This window comes from Neofelis nebulosa, chromosome 17 (assembly GCF_028018385.1).
Source record: "Neofelis nebulosa isolate mNeoNeb1 chromosome 17, mNeoNeb1.pri, whole genome shotgun sequence".
Lineage (NCBI taxonomy): Eukaryota > Metazoa > Chordata > Mammalia > Carnivora > Felidae > Neofelis > Neofelis nebulosa.
Window position 1 is genome coordinate 12,411,279 of NC_080798.1, and position 24,170 is coordinate 12,435,448.

At 40.8% G+C, this 24,170-nt stretch overlaps 1 protein-coding gene across 4 annotated transcripts in view; it reads left to right on the forward strand.

Annotated features, from left to right (window-relative positions):
* The window catches only part of ZNF112 (zinc finger protein 112), a 33,503-nt gene extending 10,003 nt beyond the window's left edge, over window positions 1-23,500 (forward strand). Inside the window, exons 2-5 of one of the 4 annotated variants that reach the window (XM_058709058.1) lie at window positions 4,948-4,995; window positions 8,153-8,279; window positions 13,274-13,369; window positions 20,090-23,500. In XM_058709058.1, the coding sequence (XP_058565041.1) occupies window positions 4,981-4,995; window positions 8,153-8,279; window positions 13,274-13,369; window positions 20,090-22,590 (2,739 nt within the window). In that variant the 5' untranslated portion in view covers window positions 4,948-4,980 and the 3' untranslated portion in view covers window positions 22,591-23,500. The other 3 variants (XM_058709059.1, XM_058709060.1, XM_058709061.1) reach the window with 3 other exon arrangements.
* The last annotated feature ends 670 nt before the right edge of the window (window positions 23,501-24,170 follow it).

A 24,170-nucleotide genomic window follows, 5' to 3' on the forward strand; every position in this document is an offset into this window, starting at 1 on the left:
AGCAGCTACTCTAAGGTTTTCACTTCAAGCATCTTTGATGCTTGGAGAATGTTAGTTGAGAAGGCTCCACAAGAACATGGCACTTTGGAGAGGGATGGTGATGGATTTTGTTTCCGTATATAGAATTTGGCTTACCTGCGTCTGGTTTTTTTGTTTCTTATCCCTCTCTTTCCATACACCTGCAGTTCTTGTGTTGCTGGGACCATGTCATATTTTTCTCTGTGTGTTCAGCACTCAGTATAAGATGGGCCAGGGTTTCTGGTTAGAATAACTACTCAACAGACAGCTGGCATGAAACGTTGGCAGGGCAGAATTTCTGAAATTGGAATGAGGTAGCAAAATGGTCGATGGCGATATTCCTTAATCTCAGTTAATATTAGTGAGCTACATAATCCGCCAACTATTTCAGAGTGTTGAAAAGTGGATGGGAAATTCTTTTGATGATCTAAAACATATTTCCTAAGAATCAACTATATTTTTTCCTAAGAAATACATTGGTAGAAATCATAATAGCAAATATTTGCAGACTGTTATGACGAGGAGGCAGTGTTTCCAATAGTTTACATAGATCGACTTCTTTCTCAGGGCATCTGGGTGGCTCAGTCTGTGAAGTGTCCGACTCTTGGTTTTGGCTGAGGTCATGATTTCACAGTCGTGAGGTCATGCGCTGCATGGAGCCTGCTTAATATTCTCTCCCTCTTCCTCTGCCCCTCCCCAGCTCACATACATGCTTTCTCTCTCCAAAAAATAAAATAAATGAAGGAAAAAACCTTATTTCTCATAACAAACCTAATACCCTTATATTACAGATAAGGAAATGGACTTTTAAAAAACAATTCTTGTAAAGTTCACTATCTTTTTCTTTTGGGGGTACAGTTTTATTCATTTTAATGCAGGTATAAATGTATATAATCACCACCATCATCCGATGCAGAGCAGTCCCATCAGCTCCCCAAATTCCCCTCCTGTTTTCTCTTCATAATCATCCTTCACCACATCTGTAACTACCGGCAACCACTAGACCCCTATAGGCTTGTCTTTTTGAGAGTGTCATATAAATGAACTCATACCATATGTAAACTTTTGAGGCTGGCTTCTTTCACTCAGCATAATGCTTTTGGCATTCATCCACACTGTAAGTATCACGGCTTCATCTGGCTAAGTATTAGCCATTATTGCTGGTTAATACTCCATTAATTAATAAAATATATGTAATAATATAATATATATTATAGTTTATCCGCTCATCCATCCACTGAAGGGTATTTGGGTTGTTTCCGGTTCTTGGCTGTTATGAATAAGCTGCTATAAACATTTGTGTACAGATTTGTGTGCCTATTTCTCTAGTGTATATAGCCAGGAATAGGAATGTTGGGTCCTATGGGGATTGTATGTTTAACATTATAAGAAACTACCAAACTGTTCTCTGGGCTGTCTGCCATCCTGCATCCCCACCTTGCTCGTCATTTAGCATTGTCTGTATTTTATTTTTAATTTTAGCCATTCTAATGAACGTGCATTACAATCTCATTGTGACTTTAACTTACATTTCCCTAGTGACTAGTGATGTTCAGCAGATACGTCTTGCGCTTATTTCCCATCCTCGTATCTTCTTGGCTGAAGCGTTTATGTTTTGGTGAAGAAATTCTGCTCTAATGAGACGCTTCATTTTGTCTTTAAAGTTTACTCATTTTTAGAGAAAGAGAGAGAGAGAGAGGGCAAGCATGAGCTGAGGAGGGGCAGAGGGAGAGGGAGAGAAAGAGGATCCCAAGCAGACTCAGTGCTGTCAGCACAGAACCCGATGTGGGGCTTCATTCCATGAACCACGAGATCATGACCTGAGCCAAAATCAAGAGTCGGATGCTTAACCAACTGAGCCATCCAGGCGCCCCAATGAGACATTTCATTTTAAATTTTTGAATTTTTCTTTCTTTCTTTCTTTTTTTTTTTTTTTTTTTTTTTTTTTTTTTTTTGGTAGTTTCAAGTTTTGATTTAAATTCCAGTTAGTTAACATATATTGTAATATTCGTTTCAGGAGCAGAATTTAGTGATTCATTATTTACGTATAAAACCCAGTGCTCATCACATGTGCCCTCCTTAGTACCGATCATCCATTTAACCCATCCCCCCAGCTCCCCTCCCCTCCCCTCCCCTCCCCTCCAGCAACCCTCAGTTTGTTCTCTATAGTTAAGAATCTGTTTTATGATTTGCCTCTCTCATTTTTCCTCCTATGCTCATCTGTTTCATTTCTTAAATTCCACATAGGTGTGAAATCATATAGTATTTGTCTGTCTTTGATGGACTTTTTTCGCTTAGCATAGTACACTCTAACTCCATCCATGTTGTTGCAAATGGCAAGATTTCATTCTTTTTGATGTCCGAGTAATATTCCAGGCCACAACTTCTTCATCCATTCATCAGTCAGTGGACATTTGAGCTATTTCCATAATTTGGCTATTGTTGGTAATGCTACTATAAACATTGGGGTGCATGTATCCCTTTGAATCAGTATTTTTGTATCCTTTGGGTAGATATCTAGTGCAAATTGTTGGATTGTAGGATAGTTCCATTTTTTACTTTTTGAAGACCCTGCATACTGTTTTCCAGAGTGGCTGCACTAGTTTGCATTCTGACTTTTCTCGACATCCTCGCCAACATCTGTTGTTTCCTGTGTGGTTAATGTTAGCTCTTCTGACAGGTGTGAGGTGATCCCTCGTAGTTTTGATTTGTATTTCCCTGCTGAGGAGTGAGTTTGACCATCTTTTCCTGTGTCTGTCGGTCATCTGTATGTTTTGGGGGAAATGTCCATTCATGTCTTCTGCCCATTTCTTCACTGGATTACTTCTTTTTTGGGTGTTGAGTTTGATAAGTTCTTTATAGATGGTGGATACTAACCCTTTATCAGCTATGTCATTTGCAAATACGTTCTCCCTAAATGTGAGACAGAAAACCATCAAAATCCTAGAGGGTTACAGGCAGGAATCTCTTTGACATTGGCTGTAGCAACTTACTAAATATCTCTCCTGAGGCAAGGGCAATAAAAGCAAACATGCACTGTTGGGACTTCATCAAAATAAGAAGCTTCTGCACAGCGAAGGAAACAGTCAACAAGACTAAAAGACAACCTTTGGAATTTGTTTTCTAATTTTTCTGACCACTCCTTTACTGTGAATTGAGGATATTTGTGATGAGGGCTTGGTCTGATAATGTTGATGTGTGTGTATATATATGTATTGATGTGTGTGTGTGTATATATATAGATAGATAGATAGATATAGATATATATGTGTGTGTATATGTATATATATATGTGTATATGTGTGTGTGTGTGTATATATATATATATATATATATATATATATATATATATATCTTTGCCTTCTAATTCACTAACAAAATACTTCACTCCATTGTGCCTTAAAAGTAAGACTTTGAAAGTCTATTTTTATCTTCTTGTTTTGATGTAATTAGGATGTACCTGTAATACAAGTTAAAACGTTGTGGTATAGCAATGCATGTGCTACACGAAATGCTTGTGATTTATAACCGAGCCACGGTGATTTGGATTGTGCTTTGTAACAGTGCAACGTAGTAAATTGCACATATACAATGCAGTTGTTGCAACTACACGATTCTACTGTGGTATGAAAGCAGCCAGAAACAATACTTAAACCGTGAGCATGGCTCTGTTCTAGCAATGCCTTATAGAATTTGTGAATTAGTATCTATGAAATCTGATTTTTTCATATGTCATAAGATAATCGTCTTTAAAATTTTTTTTTTCAACCATTAAAAAAATCAGTGTGAGTCCATCACTAAGAATGGTAAAAGCCAGGGGCGCCTGGGTGGCTCAGTTGGTTAAGCGTCTGACTTCAGCTCAGGTCACGATCTCACGGTTTGTGGGTTCCAGCCTGTGTCAGGCTCTGTGCTGACAGCTCAGAGCCTGGAGCCTGCTTCCGATTCTGTGTCTGCCTCTCTCTCTGTCCCTCTCCCCCTCATGCTCTGTGTCTTTCTCTCAAAAATAAATGAATGTTAAAAAAAGTTTTCTTTTAATTTTAAAGATGAATAATGAAATAAGATTTCTAAGTTTTAAAATACCCATCCATCATTAAACTTTTCAGAAAGGTGGTCTCAGTGTGTAAGTATGAAGCAAGTCCTCTTTGCCACCCAAACGTGCCTTACAAGACACGTTTACAAGGATGGTTTTATGATGAAGATTAGTATCTGGTTTTCTCATAATAGAAACTGGTATAATTGCAATAGTTTTCTGCTATTCACGCGTAATCCTAATAGCAATCGGATAATGTCGGTTCCATTATGATCCTCCTGCTTTAGGTTACAGAAATGAAACATGGAGAGGTTATTAATTAACCGTGGTTAAATGGATGCATATATCGTATATTATAGGCACTATAATATATATTACATTATGTATTATTTATTGTATACAATATGTTATATATTGTTACATATTGTATATAATATATATGTTATATATTGTGTATAATACATGTGTTATATATTGTCATACGTCATATATTGTATATAATATTTACGATACATATTATGTTATATGTTCTATATTATGCATGCGTATGCTGTGGCATTGCCAACATACAGCAGATATACAGCAAACACACAACGGTGCCAGGTTTTGAAACAGAATTTTGTGCCCGAGTCCGCTTCTAACCAGTACATCCCAGGGCCTCTCCTTGCCCACGTGTCTCGGGATCGGGGCGAGTTCCTTAGGAGCAGAAAGGCAACGTGAGGAGGGAGGGCTGAGGGTCACTGTGCAGCCTGTCCCGTGCTTGCGGGCGTCCTGCCAGGAGAAACCTCACCGGCGGCTGGAATCCGGCCGACACTGGGCCGCCTTTTTCTCTTTCGCACCAAGCTGCGTTTCCCTCCCTTGCCTGGTTCCTTTCTCAGTGCCTTGTTTTGCCTTCTCAGGTATCCGCCTTTGCCTGGGAAAAGGAGGAGAAAATGATCAAGTTCCAGGTGAGCTGGGGTTTTCACTTCCGTCACTGAGCACATTATTTCACTTCTCACTGAGGAGGACACGCTCTTTTCTCTTCCTTGCCAAGAAGGAAGAACTACAGCAGATGTTTAAGACCATCTAGGTGCCACGCAGTTTCTTTTTAAAACACGTTTTCCTTTCAGTTTCTGTTTTATGTTCTTCTTATTGCACAAACAATAGTGTGCAAGAGAAATAGACATTTTAAAAAATGGGAGGCACCTGACCGGCTCAGTCGGTGGAGTGTGTGACTCTTTTTTTTTTTTTTTTTTTTTTAAATTTTTTTTTTCAACTTTTTATTTTTTATTTTTATTTTTTATTTTTGGGACAGAGAGAGACAGAGCATGAACGGGGGAGGGGCAGAGAGAGAGGGAGACACAGAATCGGAAACAGGCTCCAGGCTCCGAGCCATCAGCCCAGAGCCTGACGCGGGGCTCGAACTCACGGACCGCGAGATCGTGACCTGGCTGAAGTCGGACGCTTAACCGACTGCGCCACCCAGGCGCCCCAAGGAGTGTGTGACTCTTGATCTCAGGGTTGTGGGTTTGAGCCCCACATCGGGTATAGAGATTACTAAAAAATAAAATCTTTAAAAAAATTTAAAAAAAAAATTTTTTTTTTAGTGTTTATTTATTTTTGAGACAGAGAGAGACAGAGCATGAACGGGGGAGGGGCAGAGAGAGAGGGAGACACAGAATCGGAAGCAGGCTCCAGGCTCTGAGCCGTCAGCCCAGAGCCCGACGCAGGGCTTGAACTCACGGACCTGGAGATCGTGACCTGAGCTGAAGTCGGACGCTTAATCGACTGAGCCACCCAGGCGCCCCAAAAAATAATTTAAAAAAAAACTTTATTTATTTGAGAGAAAGAGAGAGTGTGTGAGCAGGGGAGGGGCAGAGAAACAGGGAGAGAGAATCTTAAGCAGGCTCCATGCTGGGCATGGCACCCAATTCGATGTGGGGCTCAATGTCATGACTATGAGATCATGACCTGAGCTGAAATCGAGTCAGACACTTAACTGACTGAGCCACCCAGGTGCCCCTGCCAAAACAAAACAAAACAAAACAAAACAAAACAAAACAAAAAGTTTTAAAATGAAAAGGCCACACATTATTCTGCTTATAAATTACCTTTTTCCACAGTCACTTCATATGCATTATGATATGCAATAATAGCTATAATTTTGAATTTTTTTCACTTAAAATTATTTCACCTAACATGTGTCATCTTTTATTAATTTCAATGAACTGCCGTCCCTGCCCCCTTTTCAACTATGCCCCATTCACAAGTTAAGTTCTTGGGAATTCTCGCAGTTTAAGGCAACAGTATCGGTTTTACTACCAACAATCTTTCCAAAAAAAAGCAATTCTGAGAGAATTCTGATACAATTTATCCTTCTGTTGTAGGGACTCAAAACTAAAAAAAAAAATTTTTTTTTTTCCTAATGCCTTGGCTACTTTATAAAAAGAATACCTAAAAGGTGGTTCTGTCTAACCAAATCCTACTGAAGCTGAACGCAGAAAAAAATTGTGTGAGATGTTTTCAGACAAAAAGAGCTAGATTTTGTTTTTCTTCCCAAGACCTGAAACTTTCTTTGTGTGTGTCTGTGGATGTGTCCTTGTGTTTCACTCCTTGTATATTAACTCATTTTGTTAGACCGATAGACTTCATTAAAAAAAATTTTAGTCAGACTATAGGACAGGCAGGCACTTTGCACCTGTTACTTTATTCACTGCCCCGAGGGGAATTTAGAATAATCTGCAGCATTAACATGAAGGTAAGACGGCCCTGGAGGTTCAAGTCCTGCTCAAGTTCCTACAGCAGACCAGTGTCTGGCCAACTCCAAAGCCTTTCCCTCCTGGATCAAGAGTATCAGGCGCATCGTTTGGGAGGAAAGAGAGGCAAAACAAAACAAAACAAAACAAAATCCAAAACCAAAGCAGTGTTCTCACGCAGAGACTGAAGGCCTCGGGTCGTGATATTTAGAGCTCCAGCCAGAACAAATGCAGTGTTGACCCGGTCTTCATACAAAAGATTTAAACCCCCTGCAGTAAAAAGTTAGAAGACAAACAGCAAAGTAGAATGCGAAGTATTTACAGCGTATTTGGAAGAAAAGGACTGAATGTCCCCCAAACGAATATTTGGAATGCAACAAGAAATAATAAGTGAAAAGGGAATGGTTTTCATTGCTAGGACATTTGTAAACATTTTGCTAAATAGCTGGTGTTTACTTTCCATGTCTACTTCTGAGATTATCAGAGGTTTTGTTTTTGTTTTTTTTTTTAGCTATTCATGTCTAGTGTTGGCCAGGGTATAGAGGTTTAAGAATTTATACTTGGAAGAAGAAGAAGCAAGAAAAATCTTTTTGGAGGAAACACCTGTCGTTAAGAGCTCAAAACACTAAAAGCTGGCCTTCAGCATTACCATTTCTACTTTTCAGAATTTATTTTAAGGGGATGAGCCAGGGTCTCTGTGAAAGGAATTTTTTTTTTTTCAGCCTTGTTTATAATAGATAAGCTGAAACTAAGCCAGCATGCATCGTTTGGATCAGTGCATTGTATCCTAGGCCATCAATTCCTCGACTTACTATATAGCCCCGCAATGGGACGAAAGCTGGTCGTAAGAGTGATTATGATAACAGTTAACATCTATCGGGTACTTAGGTCACTCGTTTTATTATCAGTACCCCATGCTGCGCGTATCAGCATGCAGGTGAGAGAATCAAGAACTTTTCCAAGGTCACATAGCTAGCATGAGGCAGAGCCTTCCCGCGTGAAGCCTTGCCCACATCACAACATTATAAACGCTGCACACTCCAGAGGGGGTACAGAGGACGAACTAGACGCTTCAACAGTAAGGGTGACTTTAAAATATCGGTAGCCCATGATGCCACAGTTCCAGGGACTTACCTGTAAGAGTGCCAACAAAAGGGAGCAATTTATTTGTTTGTGTGGCAGCAGCTTGGTGTGCAAGGAGTTCTTTTCTTGGAGCCCTTTTGGTGGCTGGAATGAGTGGTGTAGAAGGCAAACAGAAGGCAGCTACTTCGATTGGGTCCCCAGATTCTAGAACAGCTCCCCATCCTTGACACACACTTCATGCTGCCCCCTTCCATAAGCATGGTCTGCGTGTGCTTGGTGTTTGTAGGAGCCGGTGATGTTCAAGGATGTGGCCGTGGTCTTCAGTGAGGAGGAGCTGGGGCTGCTGGGCCCCACCCAGAGGAAGCTGTACCGAGACGTGATGCTGGAGAACTTCCGGAACCTGGTCTCTGTGGGTGAGGACAGGCATGCGGTGACTGAATGCCAGCCGCCTTGGGGTGTCTTTAAATGTGCTCAGGTGTTTCAAGCTCTGGGACTCTTGAAACCATCCTCTGAGCTTGGCCAAATAAGAGTCCTAATAATCCCTGTACAACACAGACAAGATGTCTCTGTCTAGGCAAAAATCCGTCCTTCCAACTATGTAAATGGGCAAATTATGGTTCTGCAACATGGTTTGTTGTGAAATCAATTTAGTGAGTTGCTCAGCTCCCCTCCCCCCCCCCCAGGGTGCCAGTAATGGTAACTGTTTATTAACTTGATGTTTCAGAGGTTTTTTATTTTTTGGTTTTTGTTTTTTGCTTTAACAATGTATTTGTAGGGGTGCCTGCGTGGCTCAGTCGGTTAAGTATATGACTTTGGTTCGGATCATGATCTCACAGTTTGGTGGGTTTGAGCCCTGCATCTGGCTCTGTGTGCTCATGGCCTGGAGCCCGCTTCGGATTCTGTGTCTCTCTCTCTCTCTCTCTGCCACTCCCCTGCTTGCCCTATCTCAAAAATAAATAAACATTAACAAAATTTTTAAAAAATGTTTTTGTAAATAACTTCAAATGTACAGAACATTTGCCAAGGTAAAGTAAAAGTAAAGAACAAGAACACCCCTATAGCTTCTACCTAGATTCACCTATAGTAACATTATACCCTATTTATTTTTGTAAAATAAAATATTTTTTCTCTCTCCAAATATATTTGTGTGTATATATGAAAACATATGTATATGTATGATAATTTTTTCTGAGCTACTGGAGGGTAAATTGCATATGACATGGCCCTTTATCTCTGAATACTTCAGTGTGTATGCAGAGTTTGGGAGTCCCCAAGGCTACTCTCAGTCTGACACCGGTCGCAAGCTCAGGGGTCCCTCAGATAACCCTCGGCCTCAATAATTCGGTAGAGGGACTCTCAGAATGCACTGAAAGCTGTTATCCCCACGGTTCCGCTCTATTACCTGGAAAGGATACAGGTTAAAATCAGCCACGGGAAGAGGCACCTGGGGCAGAACCCAGGGGGTGTCGGGCACCAGCTCCTAGCGGTCTCTCCCAGAGGGGTCGTGCGCAGCACTAACTGTGCCCGGCGGTGGCGGATCATCCTGCACGTGGAGTGTCGCCAGCCAGGGAGGCTCACACAAGCCAAGGTGCCCAGAGCTTTTATTGCCGTTTGGCCATGTGGTTGGACACCTGTGAGGCTGACCTTTGTTTCCAGCCCCTCTGGAAATCAAGCCGATGGCAGGTGGGCCACAGGCCCCACCAGAAGTCACATTGTAGCCCAGGGCCTCCAGGTGAGAAAGACACTCGCACCAGACAGGAAATCCCCAGGACTTAGAGATCACTTCCCAAGAGCTGAGGACAGAGACCGGGTGTCTCTTTGGGCATGGTTAATTCTTCACGAAACGGTCCATTTTGTAGAAATAGCAATATTCTCTTACGTATTCCCCGTGCAGGTATAATACTTTTACATCATCTTTCATTTGTGCTCTGATTGTAACAGTAGAGCAACTTACATTCCTTAAAGCCGATTTTTCTCTCCCCAGAGCAAGGCCTAGTCTTGAGTCTAGTCTAGCTGCCATGTCTCTTTAATCTTCTTTAATTTGGAACATTTCCACACAGTTTCTTTGTCTTTCATGACCGTGACATTTTGGAAGAACGCTATAATTCCCTTTCCCCCATTTTGCATATAATATTCCCGAGACTTCCCTTGTAATTAGGTTCAGATGATCCATTCTGGCTGGAACCCTATATTGGTAGTCCTTTTGAGAATATCACATATAGAGGCACACAGTCTGTCCCCCATGGGTGGTGTTAATTTTTTTAAAAATGTTTATTTATTTTTGAGAGAGAGAGAAACAGAACGTGAGCAGGGGAGGGGCAGAGAGAGAGAGGGAGACACAGAATCCAAAACAGGCTCCAGATTCCCAGCTGTCAGCACAAAGCCTGACGCAGGGCTTGAACCCATGAACCGTGAGATCATGACCTGAGCCGAAGTCGGACGCTCAACTGCCTGAGCCACCCAGGCGCCCCGGTTGTGCTAATTTTGACCACCCAGTCAAGGTATTCCGTTTCTCCACTATAAAATCACTGCTTTGTTTCTCTTGCAATCATAGGGCGACACTTTTTAAGACTACACAAATATTTCCCTATAGATTTAGCATCCAGTGATGATTCTTGCCTTTTCCAGTCCTTACCATGGTCATTACAAAATGATTTTCTTTTTTTTTTTCAACGTTTTTTTTTTTTTTTTATTTTTTTTTTATTTTTTATTTATTTTTGGGACAGAGAGAGACAGAGCATGAACGGGGGAGGGGCAGAGAGAGAGGGAGACACAGAATCGGAAACAGGCTCCAGGCTCCGAGCCATCAGCCCAGAGCCCGACGCGGGGCTCGAACTCACGGACCGTGAGATCGTGACCTGGCTGAAGTCGGACGCTTAACCGACTGCGCCACCCAGGCGCCCACAAAATGATTTTCTGCCTTAGTACCTCCTTCACAGTTAGCAGTCAGCCCTTGGCATTCTACAGTAAGCAAGAGCCCCCTACGCCTTAACCATTTGTTTATTTGTAGGGACTTGCGACTTTTTTTTTTTTTAATGGATTGTAATATTACTGTAATTATTTGGGTGCTAAAATTGCTCCAGATTTGGACTTTTGTAGTATCCCCCCATCCTTGTTTTGAGCACTTCTTTACTTGATGGCATAGCATGCTGTTCTTTGTCCCTCTTTTACTTTACCCTAGCTCTGGAATCATCCATTTCTTGGAGCGTGATATTTAACAACAAGGTCTGGATACCTAGCATCCAGTGTCACTGACACTGTGGTGGGTTTGTTTCTTGGCCTCAGGGGATAGAACTAGCAGGTAGGAGTGTGTGTGTGTGTGTGTGTGTGTGCGCACACACGCACACACGCATACATTCACTCACATACATGTAAGTACATGCATACATAGGAGTAGATATTTCACTTTCATTAAAAATAAGAGAAATGTTACATAAAATTATACTGAAATACCATTTCTCACCCATGAGATTAGCAAAAATTCAAACACTATACTTTTTTGGGCAAAGTGGCGGGACATAGAGCACTCTCATGCATTGAAAGTAGGAACGCGGGGCGCCTGGGTGGCGCAGTCGGTTAAGCGTCCGACTTCACCCAGGTCACGATCTCGCGGTCCGTGAGTTCGAGCCCCGCGTCAGGCTCTGGGCTGATGGCTCGGAGCCTGGAGCCTGTTTCCGATTCTGTGTCTCCCTCTCTCTCTGCCCCTCCCCCGTTCATGCTCTGTCTCTCTCTGTCCCAAAAATAAATAAAAAACGTTGAAAAAAAAATTAAAAAAAAAAAGAAAGTAGGAACGCAAGATGACAGTTATTCAGCAATGGTCCCAGCAATTCGCTTCTAGAAATTTTCCCTAAAGATAGCAAAGTGCAGTGGTGCCCGGGTGGCTCAGTCAGTTAAGCATCTGACTCTCGGTTTTGGCTCAGGTCATGATCTCACAGTTCATGAGTTCGAGCCCCGCGTCAGGCTCTGCACTGACAACACAGAGCCTGTTGGGGATTTCTCTCTCCTTCTCTCTCTGCCCCTCCCTGGCTTGCTCTCCCTCAAAATGAACAAATAAGTAAGTAAGTAAATAAACATAAAGATAGTAAAGTGCAAAAGAGCATTAATAGTATACCACAACTCGTGTAAGAACGAAGGGGAAATAAGGAAATCTATGTATATCTGCTTGTCTTTATAAGAAGAAACCCAAGAAGGATTAATCAGAAAATCGTGAAGTTAGTCTCTTACGGTGGGTGGGAGGTAAGAGTGTGGAAGAGGTGTGTCACATTCATTTGAGTGTGCCTTTCTGTCTGGTCTGGACTCTTGAAAATATGCTAGTTCACCACATGATAAAAGTTAAATAAGAAAAAAACAGTAAAAAATGAAGAATGCGAAGGCGGGACAGTCTAAAGCTGAAAGAAAAGTTAAATTATATTTGAAACTAATACCATAGCCACTGAAGAGAGAAGAGAGAAAAGAACTTATGGAAATAGCTAAGGAACATAGCACGTAACTATATCATATCACCTTAGCATTAGGTACAATGGGGGGGGGGGGGTAGAGGAATGAAACCAGGATCCTGAACAATTTTTAGTGGATTTGCTTATTGTAGTGATACAGAACAAGCCATTCTGAAACTTTTTTTTTTTAACCTTTATTTATTTTTGAGATAGACAGAGACAGAGCATGAACGGGGGAGGGTCAGAGAGACGGAGACACAGAATCTGAAACAGGCTCCAGGCTCTGGGCTGTCAGCACAGAGCCCGACGCGGGGCTTGAACCCACAGACCACGAGATCACGCACCTGAGCTGAAGTCCGATGCTTAACCGACTGAGCCACCCAGGCGCCCCTCTGAAACTATTTTAGATGCATTACAGGTGCCACAGCAATTTAATGGAGAATGTATAGTCTTTAAAAAAAATTTTTTTTTTTTTACTTTTTTAATGTATATTTATTTTTGAGAGACAGAGCATGAGCAGGAGAGGGGCAGAGAGAGAGGGAGACACAGAATCTGAAGCAGGCTCCAGGCTCCGAGCTGTCAGCACAGAACCCGATCCAGGGCTCGAACTCACAAACTGCGAGATCATGACTTGAGCCGAAGTTGGACTCTTAACCGACTGAGCCACCCAGGCGCCTCGAAAGTATAGTCTTCTCAACAGAGGGTGCTGAAACATTTGGACTTCTGTATGCGCCTATATCCATGCCTCGCACCTCACCAAAAAATTAACTCAAAATGGTTAAGAGACTGAATGGAAAATGTAAAAGTGTGAAACTTCTAGAAGGAAGCGCAGGAGAAATTCTTCATGACCTTGCATTAGGCAGGGAGTTCTTAGACACCAAAAGCATGATTCAGAAAAAAAAAAAAAAAAAAAAAAAATCACTTGGATTTTGTCAAAACTTAAAACTTCTGCTGTCCTTGCCTTTCTACAGGGAATCAGCCCTTCAAACCGGAGCTTATATCCCAGTTGGAGAGAGAAGAAAAGCTGTTGATGATGGAGACAGAAACCCAGAGAGATGGGTGTTTAGGTAAGAGCCGCCCTGCAGTAACACAGCAGCTAGAGAGCCTCTCCTAAGACATGAGTCAGAACAGGTCAGGCCCTAAGGCGTCTGTCCCCTCAGCTTCCTCTGGCTTTTCACATATTTCCCTGTGTTTATTTCCGCTCACTCATTCTGTTCCGCACTGCCCCACTGCTGCCCAGGAGACCCGTCATGGTCACACTTCTGCTTCAGCTCACTTGACTTGCTTTTCTCTTCGCCTTGAAGAATCTGAGGCAGGCTCCAGGCTTGGTTAATAGAGGCATGGTCCTCGCTGTCTTCAGTGCCCCCTTGAGACAGCTGGTAGGCGTAAAATAAATCCACACAATCGAGGGATACTCCAGAGCGTTGTTTGTTTTCTGATGAATGCCTGTCCTGATTCTAATCATTTAGGTGTCCTTGAGTATCTATAGACACGTAGCCATTATTCTTAGAAGATTGAGGCTAGCCAGTCAACCAAAGTCAGGATCAAAAGTGATCGATGCCAACATCACAGCTGATTCTTCCCACGCAGCGGTTTCAACTGAGACACTCTTGCACTTACTTCCTATTCAAATGCCCAGCTCTTTATCTTTCTGTTCTGTCCTCTCTTTTCGTCCTCTAGCATCTGAACAGTCTCTTGACCTAGCTACAGTTTTCTTAAGATTCTTTTTTATTTATTTATTTTTTTATTTTTTAAATTTTTTTTTCAACGTTTTTTATTTATTTTTGGGACAGAGAGAGACAGAGCATGAACGGGGGAGGGGCAGAGAGAGAGGGAGACACAGAATCGGAAACAGGCTCCAGGCTCTGAGCCATCAGCCCAGAGCCTGACGCGGGGCTCGAACTCACGGACCGCGAGATCGTGACCTGGCTGAAGTCGGACGCTTAACCGACTGCGCCACCCAGGCGCCCCGTTGTTTTTTGTTTTTTGTTTTCTTTTTTAATTTTTTAAACTGTATTTATTTTGAGAGAGAGAGAGAGAGAGAGTGTGTCAGCAGGGGAGAGGAGAGAGAGAATCCGAAGCAGTCTCCACACTGATAGCGTGGACATGGGGCTCCATCCCACAAACTGTGAGATCATGGCCTTAGCCGGCTCAAGAGTTGGCCGCTTAACCAGCTGAGCCACCCAGGTGCCCCAGTTATCTTAAAATTCTTTTTTTTTTTTTAATTTTTTAAATGAATATTTATTTTTGTGAGAGAGAGAGACACACACAGAATCTGAAGCGGGCTCCAGGCTCTGAGCTGTCAGCACAGAGCCCATGTGGGGCTCGAACCCATGAACCGTGAGATCATAACCTGAGCCGAAGTTGGATGCTTAACCAACTAAGCCATCCAGACGCCCCTTAAAATTCGTATTCAATTTGTTTAAACTTAAGCCCACAAAACCATCAGTTCACCTATTTCTCCCACCCCTATCCCTGCCCTCTCAAAACCACCATCTCTTCTCTATATCTGCAAGCTTGGTGTTTTGTTGTTGTTGTTTTTAAAATTCTTCATATAAGAGAGATCCTATGGTGTTTGTCTTTCTCTGTCTGACTTACTTCATCCAGCATAATGCCTCAAGGTCCATCCATGTTGTCACAAATGGCAAGATGCTTTTCTTCTTTATGGCTGAATCATATTCCATTTTATTTTTTATATATTTTATTATGTAAATTTATTGCATATGTTATGTATTTATCTGGCACTGAACAGAGAAACTTCCCATGCCTATCCGTGGGTCTCAGACAGCTGGTCTCTCTGTTTCCTTCGATAATTTTAATTCTGTTATGGCTTCATTGGGATACCAGACGTCACTGTGTTAGTAATTGCTGCAATTGTGACTTAACTTTATATGTCAACTTAACCTTAACTACACCTTAAGTTTTAACACAACCTTTCATAAATATTTGGTGATGTCTTACATGTGCCAGACATGTTTATCCAGAATTACAATTCCTTGCCACAACTTACTTTTTAATAGAAAACTTACCACATTTGCCTGAACTAACTTCAGACATAAAGAAAATGTGGGTAAAAAGGCACGTTGCTAATAAAAGAAGACAAATCCATGTTTTATTTTATTTTTTTTTTAATTTTTTTTCAACGTTTTTTATTTATTTTTGGGACAGAGAGAGACAGAGCATGAACGGGGGAGGGGCAGAGAGAGAGGGAGACACAGAATCGGAAACAGGCTCCAGGCTCTGAGCCATCAGCCCAGAGCCTGACGCGGGGCTCGAACTCACGGACCGCGAGATCGTGACCTGGCTGAAGTCGGACGCTTAACCGACTGTGCCACCCAGGCGCCCCAACAAATCCATGTTTTAAGTTACACATATGCTTAGTAACTTTTGATCATTAATAGTGGTTCTGATATCAGATCTCACACTGTGATAGGCTGGCCAATTTTATGCTCTAATATAAAGGGCAGTCTTTGTTTTCTGCATCTCACCCCCTCTGCTCCCACTCTACATAAACTGTTCTTGTTTTCATACATTATATGCTTCCCCTGTGGACTGAATTAAAACTGCGATTCTAAAATTATAGCTTTGTGGCAAGTTGGGTGCTGGAGCCACTTTTCACATGGATGACTAGAGAGAGAATTCTTCTCAAGCTCATGTGGGACATCCACCAAGATAGACCACATTCTGGGCCATAAGACACATCTTAACAAATTTAAAAAATAGAAATCATACAATTGTGCTCTCAGATCACAATTGAATTATACTAGAAATCAATAAACTAAGTAACTGGAAAATCCCGAAATGCATAGAGACTCAACAGCACACTTGTAAATAATACATGGGTCAAAGTAGAATCTCAAGAGAAATTTAAAAATGTTTTGAGCTAAATGAAAATGAAAACACAGCTCATAAAAATTTGTAGGACGCAGTGGAAGCAGTACTAGGAGGGACACTTAAAGCCCTGAAGGCATATGTTGGAAGAGAAGATCTAAAATCAATTGTCTAAGGTCCTACTGTAGTAAACTAGAAAAAGGAGAGCAAATTAAATCCCAAATAAGCAGAAGAGAAGAAATAATAAGAATTAGAGCAGAAATCAAGTAGAAAACAGGAATCCAGTGGAGAAAAAAATGAAAACAAAGACTGGCTCTTTGAAAAATCATTAAAACCAGTAAGCTTCTAGCCAGGCAAACTAAGAAAAAAAGAGAGAGGATACAAATTACTAATATCAGACATGAAGGAGGGGACATCACCCAGGTCTTGTGGGCATTAAAAGAATAATAAAGGAATACTGTGGACAAACTCTATGCAAATATGATAGCCTCGATGAAATGGACCAATTCTTTGAAAGACGTAATTTGCCAAAACTTACGCAAGAAGAAATAGACGATCTGAATAAGCCTGTATCTGTTGAAGAAATGATAATTAAGAACCTTCCAAAAACAAAGAACTCATTTAATCGTGGGGTAAAGCAGTGGAGACAGACAAGAAATCCTCAAAGGTTAAATATACTCTGATAGAGCTAAGTCTCAGATGTGGTTAGGAGAGTAGCCAGCTTTGTAAATATTTGTAATCAAAACATTATTGTTACTTTATCCTCTACTGCCTGCAAAATGCCTTGGTTTCTCTTACTATTTAAAAAGCTCAGGGGCGCCTGGGTGGCTCAGTCGGTTAAGCGGCCGACTTCAGCTCAGGTCACGATCTCGCGGTCCGTGAGTTCGAGCCCCGCATCGGGCCCCTGTGCTGACAGCTCAGAGCCCGGAGCCTGTTTCAGATTCTGTGTCTCCCTCTCTCTGACCCTCCCCCATTCATGCTCTGTCTCTCTCTGTCTCAAAAATGAATAAAAACGTTAAAAAAAATTTTTTTTTAAAAATAAAAAGCTCAGTAAGAATGCAGGCTCATCTCAGCCTGGATTGCCTGAGTTGATATTCTTGACTAATTTATATTAAAGGAGAAGAGAAAAAGAAAATCTAAACTGAGATTTTTTTTTTCTTAATTCATTATAGCTAACTGTTTAAAGGGATTATTTGGTATTTACAACACATATAAAATTTTTGTTATTTAATTCGTTCATAGAGGATGTTGGGATGATTGACTTTCTCAACCTCTAAAGCTAAAGGACTACTAAGAAGATGAAATAAATTCTCAGCTTTCTTCAAATGAGATTTTTTTTTGAGAGAGACAGTGAGAGAGAGAGAGAGCGAGCTTGGGAGGGGGGGAGGGAGAGAGAGAATCTTAAGCAGGCTCCACAGCACAGAGCCTGATGCAGGGATCGATCCCACAATCCTGGGATCATAACCTGACTGGGATCATAACCTGAGCCAAAATCAAGAGTCAGATGCTCAACCTACTGAGCCACCCAGGTGCACCTTAACAAGACCTTTTAGTGTTTCTTTTGCAGTGCATATTTTCTCCATCAAATTCATTTATTCAGTTCATTTATGAATTTGATTTAACACAATTTCTTATCAGCACCCTGCCATTGATACTAAGAGAGAACCTAAATGTTGAGAGAGGGAAAGGAAATGACAAGGTGTTTTGGTACACCCCACTGGCTAAAGGAAATTAATGTCATTAAATGTGTGATCTTTTCCATAGAGCCTGAAACTAAGTAAAATGACCTTTTTTCCCCTTCCTGTAACGCTTTCACATTGTGAAGCCATTGGTCAAGACGAAACTTTAATCTCTGAAATATTTGAGACAGTCATATCAAAAATTATGTACAAATTTCTGTTGAAAGAGCTGCTTTGTAAAAAACTGGGTTTTGACCGGCAAGCCTCTTTTCATGTCCTCAAGCCACCATGTCAGTCCCAAAAGATATAAAGTATTTAAACTGTATCTTTATGGGTGTATACTGAGTGTTTTTGATGATACCAAGCAAAACTATAAGGATTATGATGAACTCCAGCTGGACACCAAACTTCTCACATATAAGCTATTAACTTTGTCTGCCTCCCGTAGGATGTCCCTTCGTTTCATGTTTAAGTGATAAAATATTAGTGTAATAACTGGAAACTTTGCTTTTGAGAAGCCAGAGACATCACTAAGTGTTTGGCTTTTTTGAAGTATTGAGAGGCATTATGTATGGATGTGCCATAAAGTATTACCCTGCAGTTACCGCAGTGTCCCACAGCCTAGTGCCACCCTAGTCATCAGTGTGGCATTTTGTTTCTTTTCTTTTCTTATCTTTTATTTTCTCTTCTCTTCTATTCTCTTCTTTTCTTTCTTTTCTTTTCTTTTTTAAAGTTGGGGATAGTAGACAAAGTGGGTGGGGGGCTGAGTTAAATGGGTGATGGGCATTAAGCAGGGCACTTTTCGGGATGAGCCCTAGGTTGTCATACGTAAGAGATGAATCACTGGGTTCTGCTCCTAAAGCCAAGACTACACGCTATGTTAACTAATTTGAATTTAAATTAAAAAAAATATTTATGGAAGAAAATTAACCTTAATAAAACATTTGCAGTAAAATAAAAATTTTAATTGGAAAAAAAAATAAAATGCAGAACTAAAAAAAATAAAGTTGGAGATAGTATGGGTTTACTGGTAAGATTTTATACAAGAAGAAATACACTGTTTTGAGTTAGTTTAAAAGTTAAAAAGACTCAATCCAGAAGAGATTCCTGCGACCTTTGCTTTTCTCATCAGCAGGTGCTACCCTAAGTGTAGCCCTGCCTCTCATACAGCTTTTCAGCCTTGTAGCAAAATTGCCATCACCACCTTCCCATGAAAAACAACACATCTTCATGCCCTCTTAGTTCTGTTTTACTGCTTTCTTTTCTGGATGCTATAGAGAATTAATGTGCTGCCGGGTGTTAGGAAGGTACATGTTATGATGTCAGCCCTGCTGAATCCGGTGTCAGTAGGGAGGTACTCTTGGATTTGAGGATCCGCTGTCTGCTAGGAAGCTGAGTGTTAATAACTAAGCGACAAACCATTTATACTCAAATGTCCCTGTCTTCAACTCTTCTGGTGCTTCAAATTTTCTGAACATTAAAGTATTTTTCCACTAAAAGGACACAAGCCAAACTCAGTGTTCATTGAGCTTTTGGTTTTTGGTGATTTGCCTCAAAGTACACCTCCAGGTGCCAGGGAACTTGGCTGTGCTCGCCTCCCTCAACCTCCTTTTTTCCCCTGATGTCTTTGGAGTTGAATTCTGTCACAGTGTTTCACATTCTGACCTATATGATGGCCCTTGCTGATTGTGAAATATCTTTTGAAAAGAGGTGAAAGTGATATGGCTTACAGTGACTTAGAAGAATTTATTATTCTCATGAAGATAAAGAGTTTATAGGGGCCATATGATGCCTCATGCATAAAGGTCTGTGTTTACCTTTGCACGGTATTTAACACTGTCTCCTGACACACATACAGACGAAAACATTGCCATACCCACATGCCAGAGAGAAAAAAAGGTTTTTGTCCACTTGAGTCTCCATTCTTCCCAATTTGAGAATTCCCCCTTCTTGGGATCTCCAGGCAATCCATGATAAACCCATAAATAATATGTATATGGTTTTACTAGACCTCTTGAACAGGGCCACCGTGTTTGATATTTCCAGGTTGCGTTGCAAATCCCTGATTTTGAGGCATACAGATAGCTTGAATTATGTGGGCCTTACTTATATTCCTGATACAACTGAAGAAGAACCAGAGCCATTTTCTAAGTATTCTTAGACATAGTAACATGAATTTTCCTGTAATTTCATGTCGTGATCTAAGTGCAAAATCTTAAAGTCTCTGAATAAAAACTTCCACTTCTGCACATATCTAAATTCTCTTTATCATTATAGGAGCCAAGAGTCAACATAATATGGAGAGTAGTCAAGCAGTGGGATTAGGCTACATTTCCCCCAAAGAGCCTTCTTCCCGGAAGACCTGGCAACAGAGTACAGGCGGGTTAACCAGGTGTCAAGATGCCATGAAAAATTTTCAAAGGAATATTTCTCAGTTGCAAAACCGAGGTGATTTCCCCTGCCAGGTTTGGGCAGGAGTGCCAGTTCATGTTCCCGAAGATGAGAACTATATATTGACTCATATAGAGGATGTTTCCAGTTGCGTAAAAAGTCAAGAATTTCCATCTTGGAGAGCCCAGCATTCTTGGAGGAAAATGTATCTGGCAGAGTCACATAATTATCAGTGTAGGTGTCAGCAAATTTTGATGAAAAATAATTTCCGTAAGTGTGACAGCACCAGTTGGATCACGCCACACAATGATAATCTGGGAGTACACAGATCAGAAAAAGTTTACAGCTGCCATGACTGTGGAGAAAACCTCATGAAGGTTTCACTGCTTAATCAAGACTTAATCAAAATGGGGCAAAAGCCCTACTCCTGTAATGAGTACAGAAAAGCCTTCAGTGACGACTCCAACTCTGAAGTTTATCAGCAGTTACACTTAGAAGGGAAAACCCATACCTACAGTCCATGTGGAAAGGGCTGTAGTTATAGTTCAGTTCTTCATATTCATCCAAGTGTTCATAGAAGAGATGATTGTGTTTTTGAGAGTTCACCTCTGCAATCCCATCAGAGAGTACATACAGAAGAGAAGCCATATAAATGTGGATATGGTGAGAACTTCAGTCAGCCCTCCTCTCTCAACACTTGTGGACTTATTCACACGGGACAGACGTCCTATAGATGCAATATTTATGAGAAAGCCTTCAATCATAGCTTAGACCTTAATAGTATTTTTAGGATCCATACTAAGGAGAAACCCCATGAATATGAGGAGAATGGGGATGTCTTTAATCAGAGTTCTTGTCTCCAAGTCTACCAGAAAATCCACACTGGAGAGAAACTATACACAGATGTAGAATATGAGAAGGGTTTTCTTTGTAGCTCAAATCTTAACATTCAGCATAGAGTTCACATGGAAGAGATTCCTTATAGTTCTGAGGAATGTGGTAATAACTTCAGTCTGGACTCACATTTGCAGGACCTTCAGATAGTCCATACTAGGGAACAACCATATAAACATTATGCATGTGGTAACAGCTTCAGCCAAAATTCATATCTTCAAGGCCATCAGAAAATTCACATCGGAGAGAAAGCTTACAAGGACTGTGGGAATGGCTTCAGTTGGAGTTCAAAACTTAAAGATCATCAGAGAGTCCACACTGGAGAGAAACCGTACAAATGCAATGCATGTGGTAAAGGCTTCAGTCATAGATCAGTTCTTAATGTTCACCAGAGAGTCCACACAGGAGAGAAACCTTATAAATGTGAGGAGTGTGATAAGGGATTCAGTCGGAGTTCATACCTTCAAGCCCATCAGAGAGTCCACACTGGAGAAAAACCATACAAATGTGAAGAGTGTGGGAAGGGCTTCAGTCGCAATTCATACCTTCAAGGCCACCAGAGAGTTCACACTGGAGAAAAACCATACAAGTGCGAGGAGTGTGGGAAGGGCTTCAGTCGGAGTTCACACCTTCAAGGCCACCAGAGAGTTCACACTGGAGAAAAACCATTCAAATGTGAGGAGTGTGGGAAGGGATTCAGTTGGAGCTTTAATCTTCAAATTCATCAGAGGGTTCATACAGGAGAGAAACCCTATAAATGTGGAGAATGTGGTAAGGGCTTCAGTAAGGCCTCAACCCTCCTGGCCCACCAGAGAGTCCACACAGGAGAGAAGCCATACCAATGTGATGAGTGTGGTAAGAGCTTCAGTCAGAGATCTTATCTTCAAAGCCATCAGAGTGTCCACACTGGAGAGAGACCATATATATGTGAGGTATGTGGGAAGGGCTTCAGTCAGAGAGCATATCTTCAAGGTCATCAAAGAGTTCACACTAGAGTGAAACCATATAAATGTGAGATGTGTGGGAAGGGTTTTAGTCAGAGTTCACGTCTTGAAGCACATCGGAGGGTCCACACAGGAGGGAAACCATACAAATGTGAGGTATGCACAAAGGGCTTCAGTGAGAGTTCACGTCTTCAAGCGCATCAGAGGGTCCACACAGAAGGGAGGCCCTATAAATGTGAACAGTGTGGTAAAGGTTTCAGTGGGTTTTCAAGTCTTCAAGCTCATCACAGAGTCCACACTGGGGAAAAACCATACAAATGTGAGGTGTGTGGAAAGGGCTTCAGTCAGAGATCAAACCTTCAGGCTCATCAGAGAGTCCACACAGGAGAGAAACCATACAAATGTGATGCGTGTGGTAAGGGTTTCCGTTGGAGCTCAGGTCTACTTATTCATCAGAGAGTCCATAGTGGTGACAAATTCTATAAAAGCGAAGAGTATGGTAAGGATTATCCTTCATCAGAGAATCCATACAGAAGTGAAGATCTATAAAACCGTTATATTTGTTTTGAAGTCCTCAAATGGGAACTGAAATTTTCCACTCCCTAGAGTTCTTATAGTAGACAAAATTCCTTTCATGAAAATAATGTTTCTGCCCAGCCTCAACATTCACGATAGTCAGGAGACCACACTATGGAGACATCTAACAAGAGAGTCTCCGTAAGGGGTTTTCTCACAATTTTAAGATTCATTGCACGTGACTTTAACTATCATTGTACTAGGGCTTATAAAAGACCAGAGGAACGAAAGTACAGTGAAGAGCGTGCCTAAATCTATGTTTACTCTAATGTAAGCTTAATGAGAAAAGGGGCTTCACTCATTTACTGAGTTTTTAAAACCATGACATTGCATAACTCAGTGTAGGTGCTCAGTACTTTTTACTAAATGGCTAAAAATGTATAAAAGTATCATGTTTGAAAATTTTATTAAGCTTATGTACCCCAAAAAGATCATTTAAAAATGTATTTGGAGGAGGAATCCTGCAAGTAACCTTAACATAAGCACTTCAAGTGGGAAAATATTTGAAATGTAGAATATCAAGCAATATTGTCATCTGAAATTACACGAATTGGGTTGTAACCCTGTTGGGATTGGTTCCCATCCTTTGTCTTGTCTTAAACAGGGATGAGCTGAATTCTTATCATTTGGTCTCTTTCTATACAGTATTCCATCAGTTTAAGTTTAGCGCTGTGTGTGTGTGTGTGTGTGTGTGTACCCATATGTGCACTTTAAATGACAGTACAAATTGATAAACAATGTTTCTGGTTGCACTGCATTTTACATAATTGACTTTTTACTCCTGCCGTGTGTGTTAAGGCAGAGTTTTCCTGTAATATTTGCAAAGTGTCAGAAATGGTTGCTAATGAAAAGTACTTTCTTAATAAATGTCAAAATTACAATACTTCGCTTTTTTAGTCTTCACGTTTCTGTCAAAGTTCTTTTGATTTGATTTTTGTTTTTAGTCAAAATTTTTATTGGAAACTTTTTTTTTTTTAATTTAAATTCATCTTAGTTAACATACAGTGTAGTCTTGGCTTCAGGAGTAGAACCCAGTGATTCATCTCTTACATATGACACTGGTCTGACTGATTTCCACCTGGAAACTTAGAATAATAATTTATGATAAGGCCATCTTAATAATATAAAGGGATTTGTACAATGAGGGTAATTTTTTAAACTAGAAATAAATAGATAAATTTCTCCAAGTTCCTATAAAAATGGAATTATAGAAAGTAAGGAATCAATCCATAATGATAGGAAAGAATTATACATATTGTGTCAGTGAAAATGTGGATTGTACCTTCAAAATATCCAGTTAAGTCTGCATACATATATGTTCAAATACGTGTTTCATAGATAATGTGTGAAAGATTACTCACCATCATATATACAACAGTTTTCTCTGACAAGCAAAATTTTGGCGTAGTCTTTTTTTTTTTTTGTACTTCATTTAAAATTTTTTTTCAATTAACATGTACCAATTTTACCAAAGTAATAAACTACTGAGTTATCATCCTTTATATTTAAGAATCCATAATGTGATTGCTTTATTTCACTAGACGGCATTATGG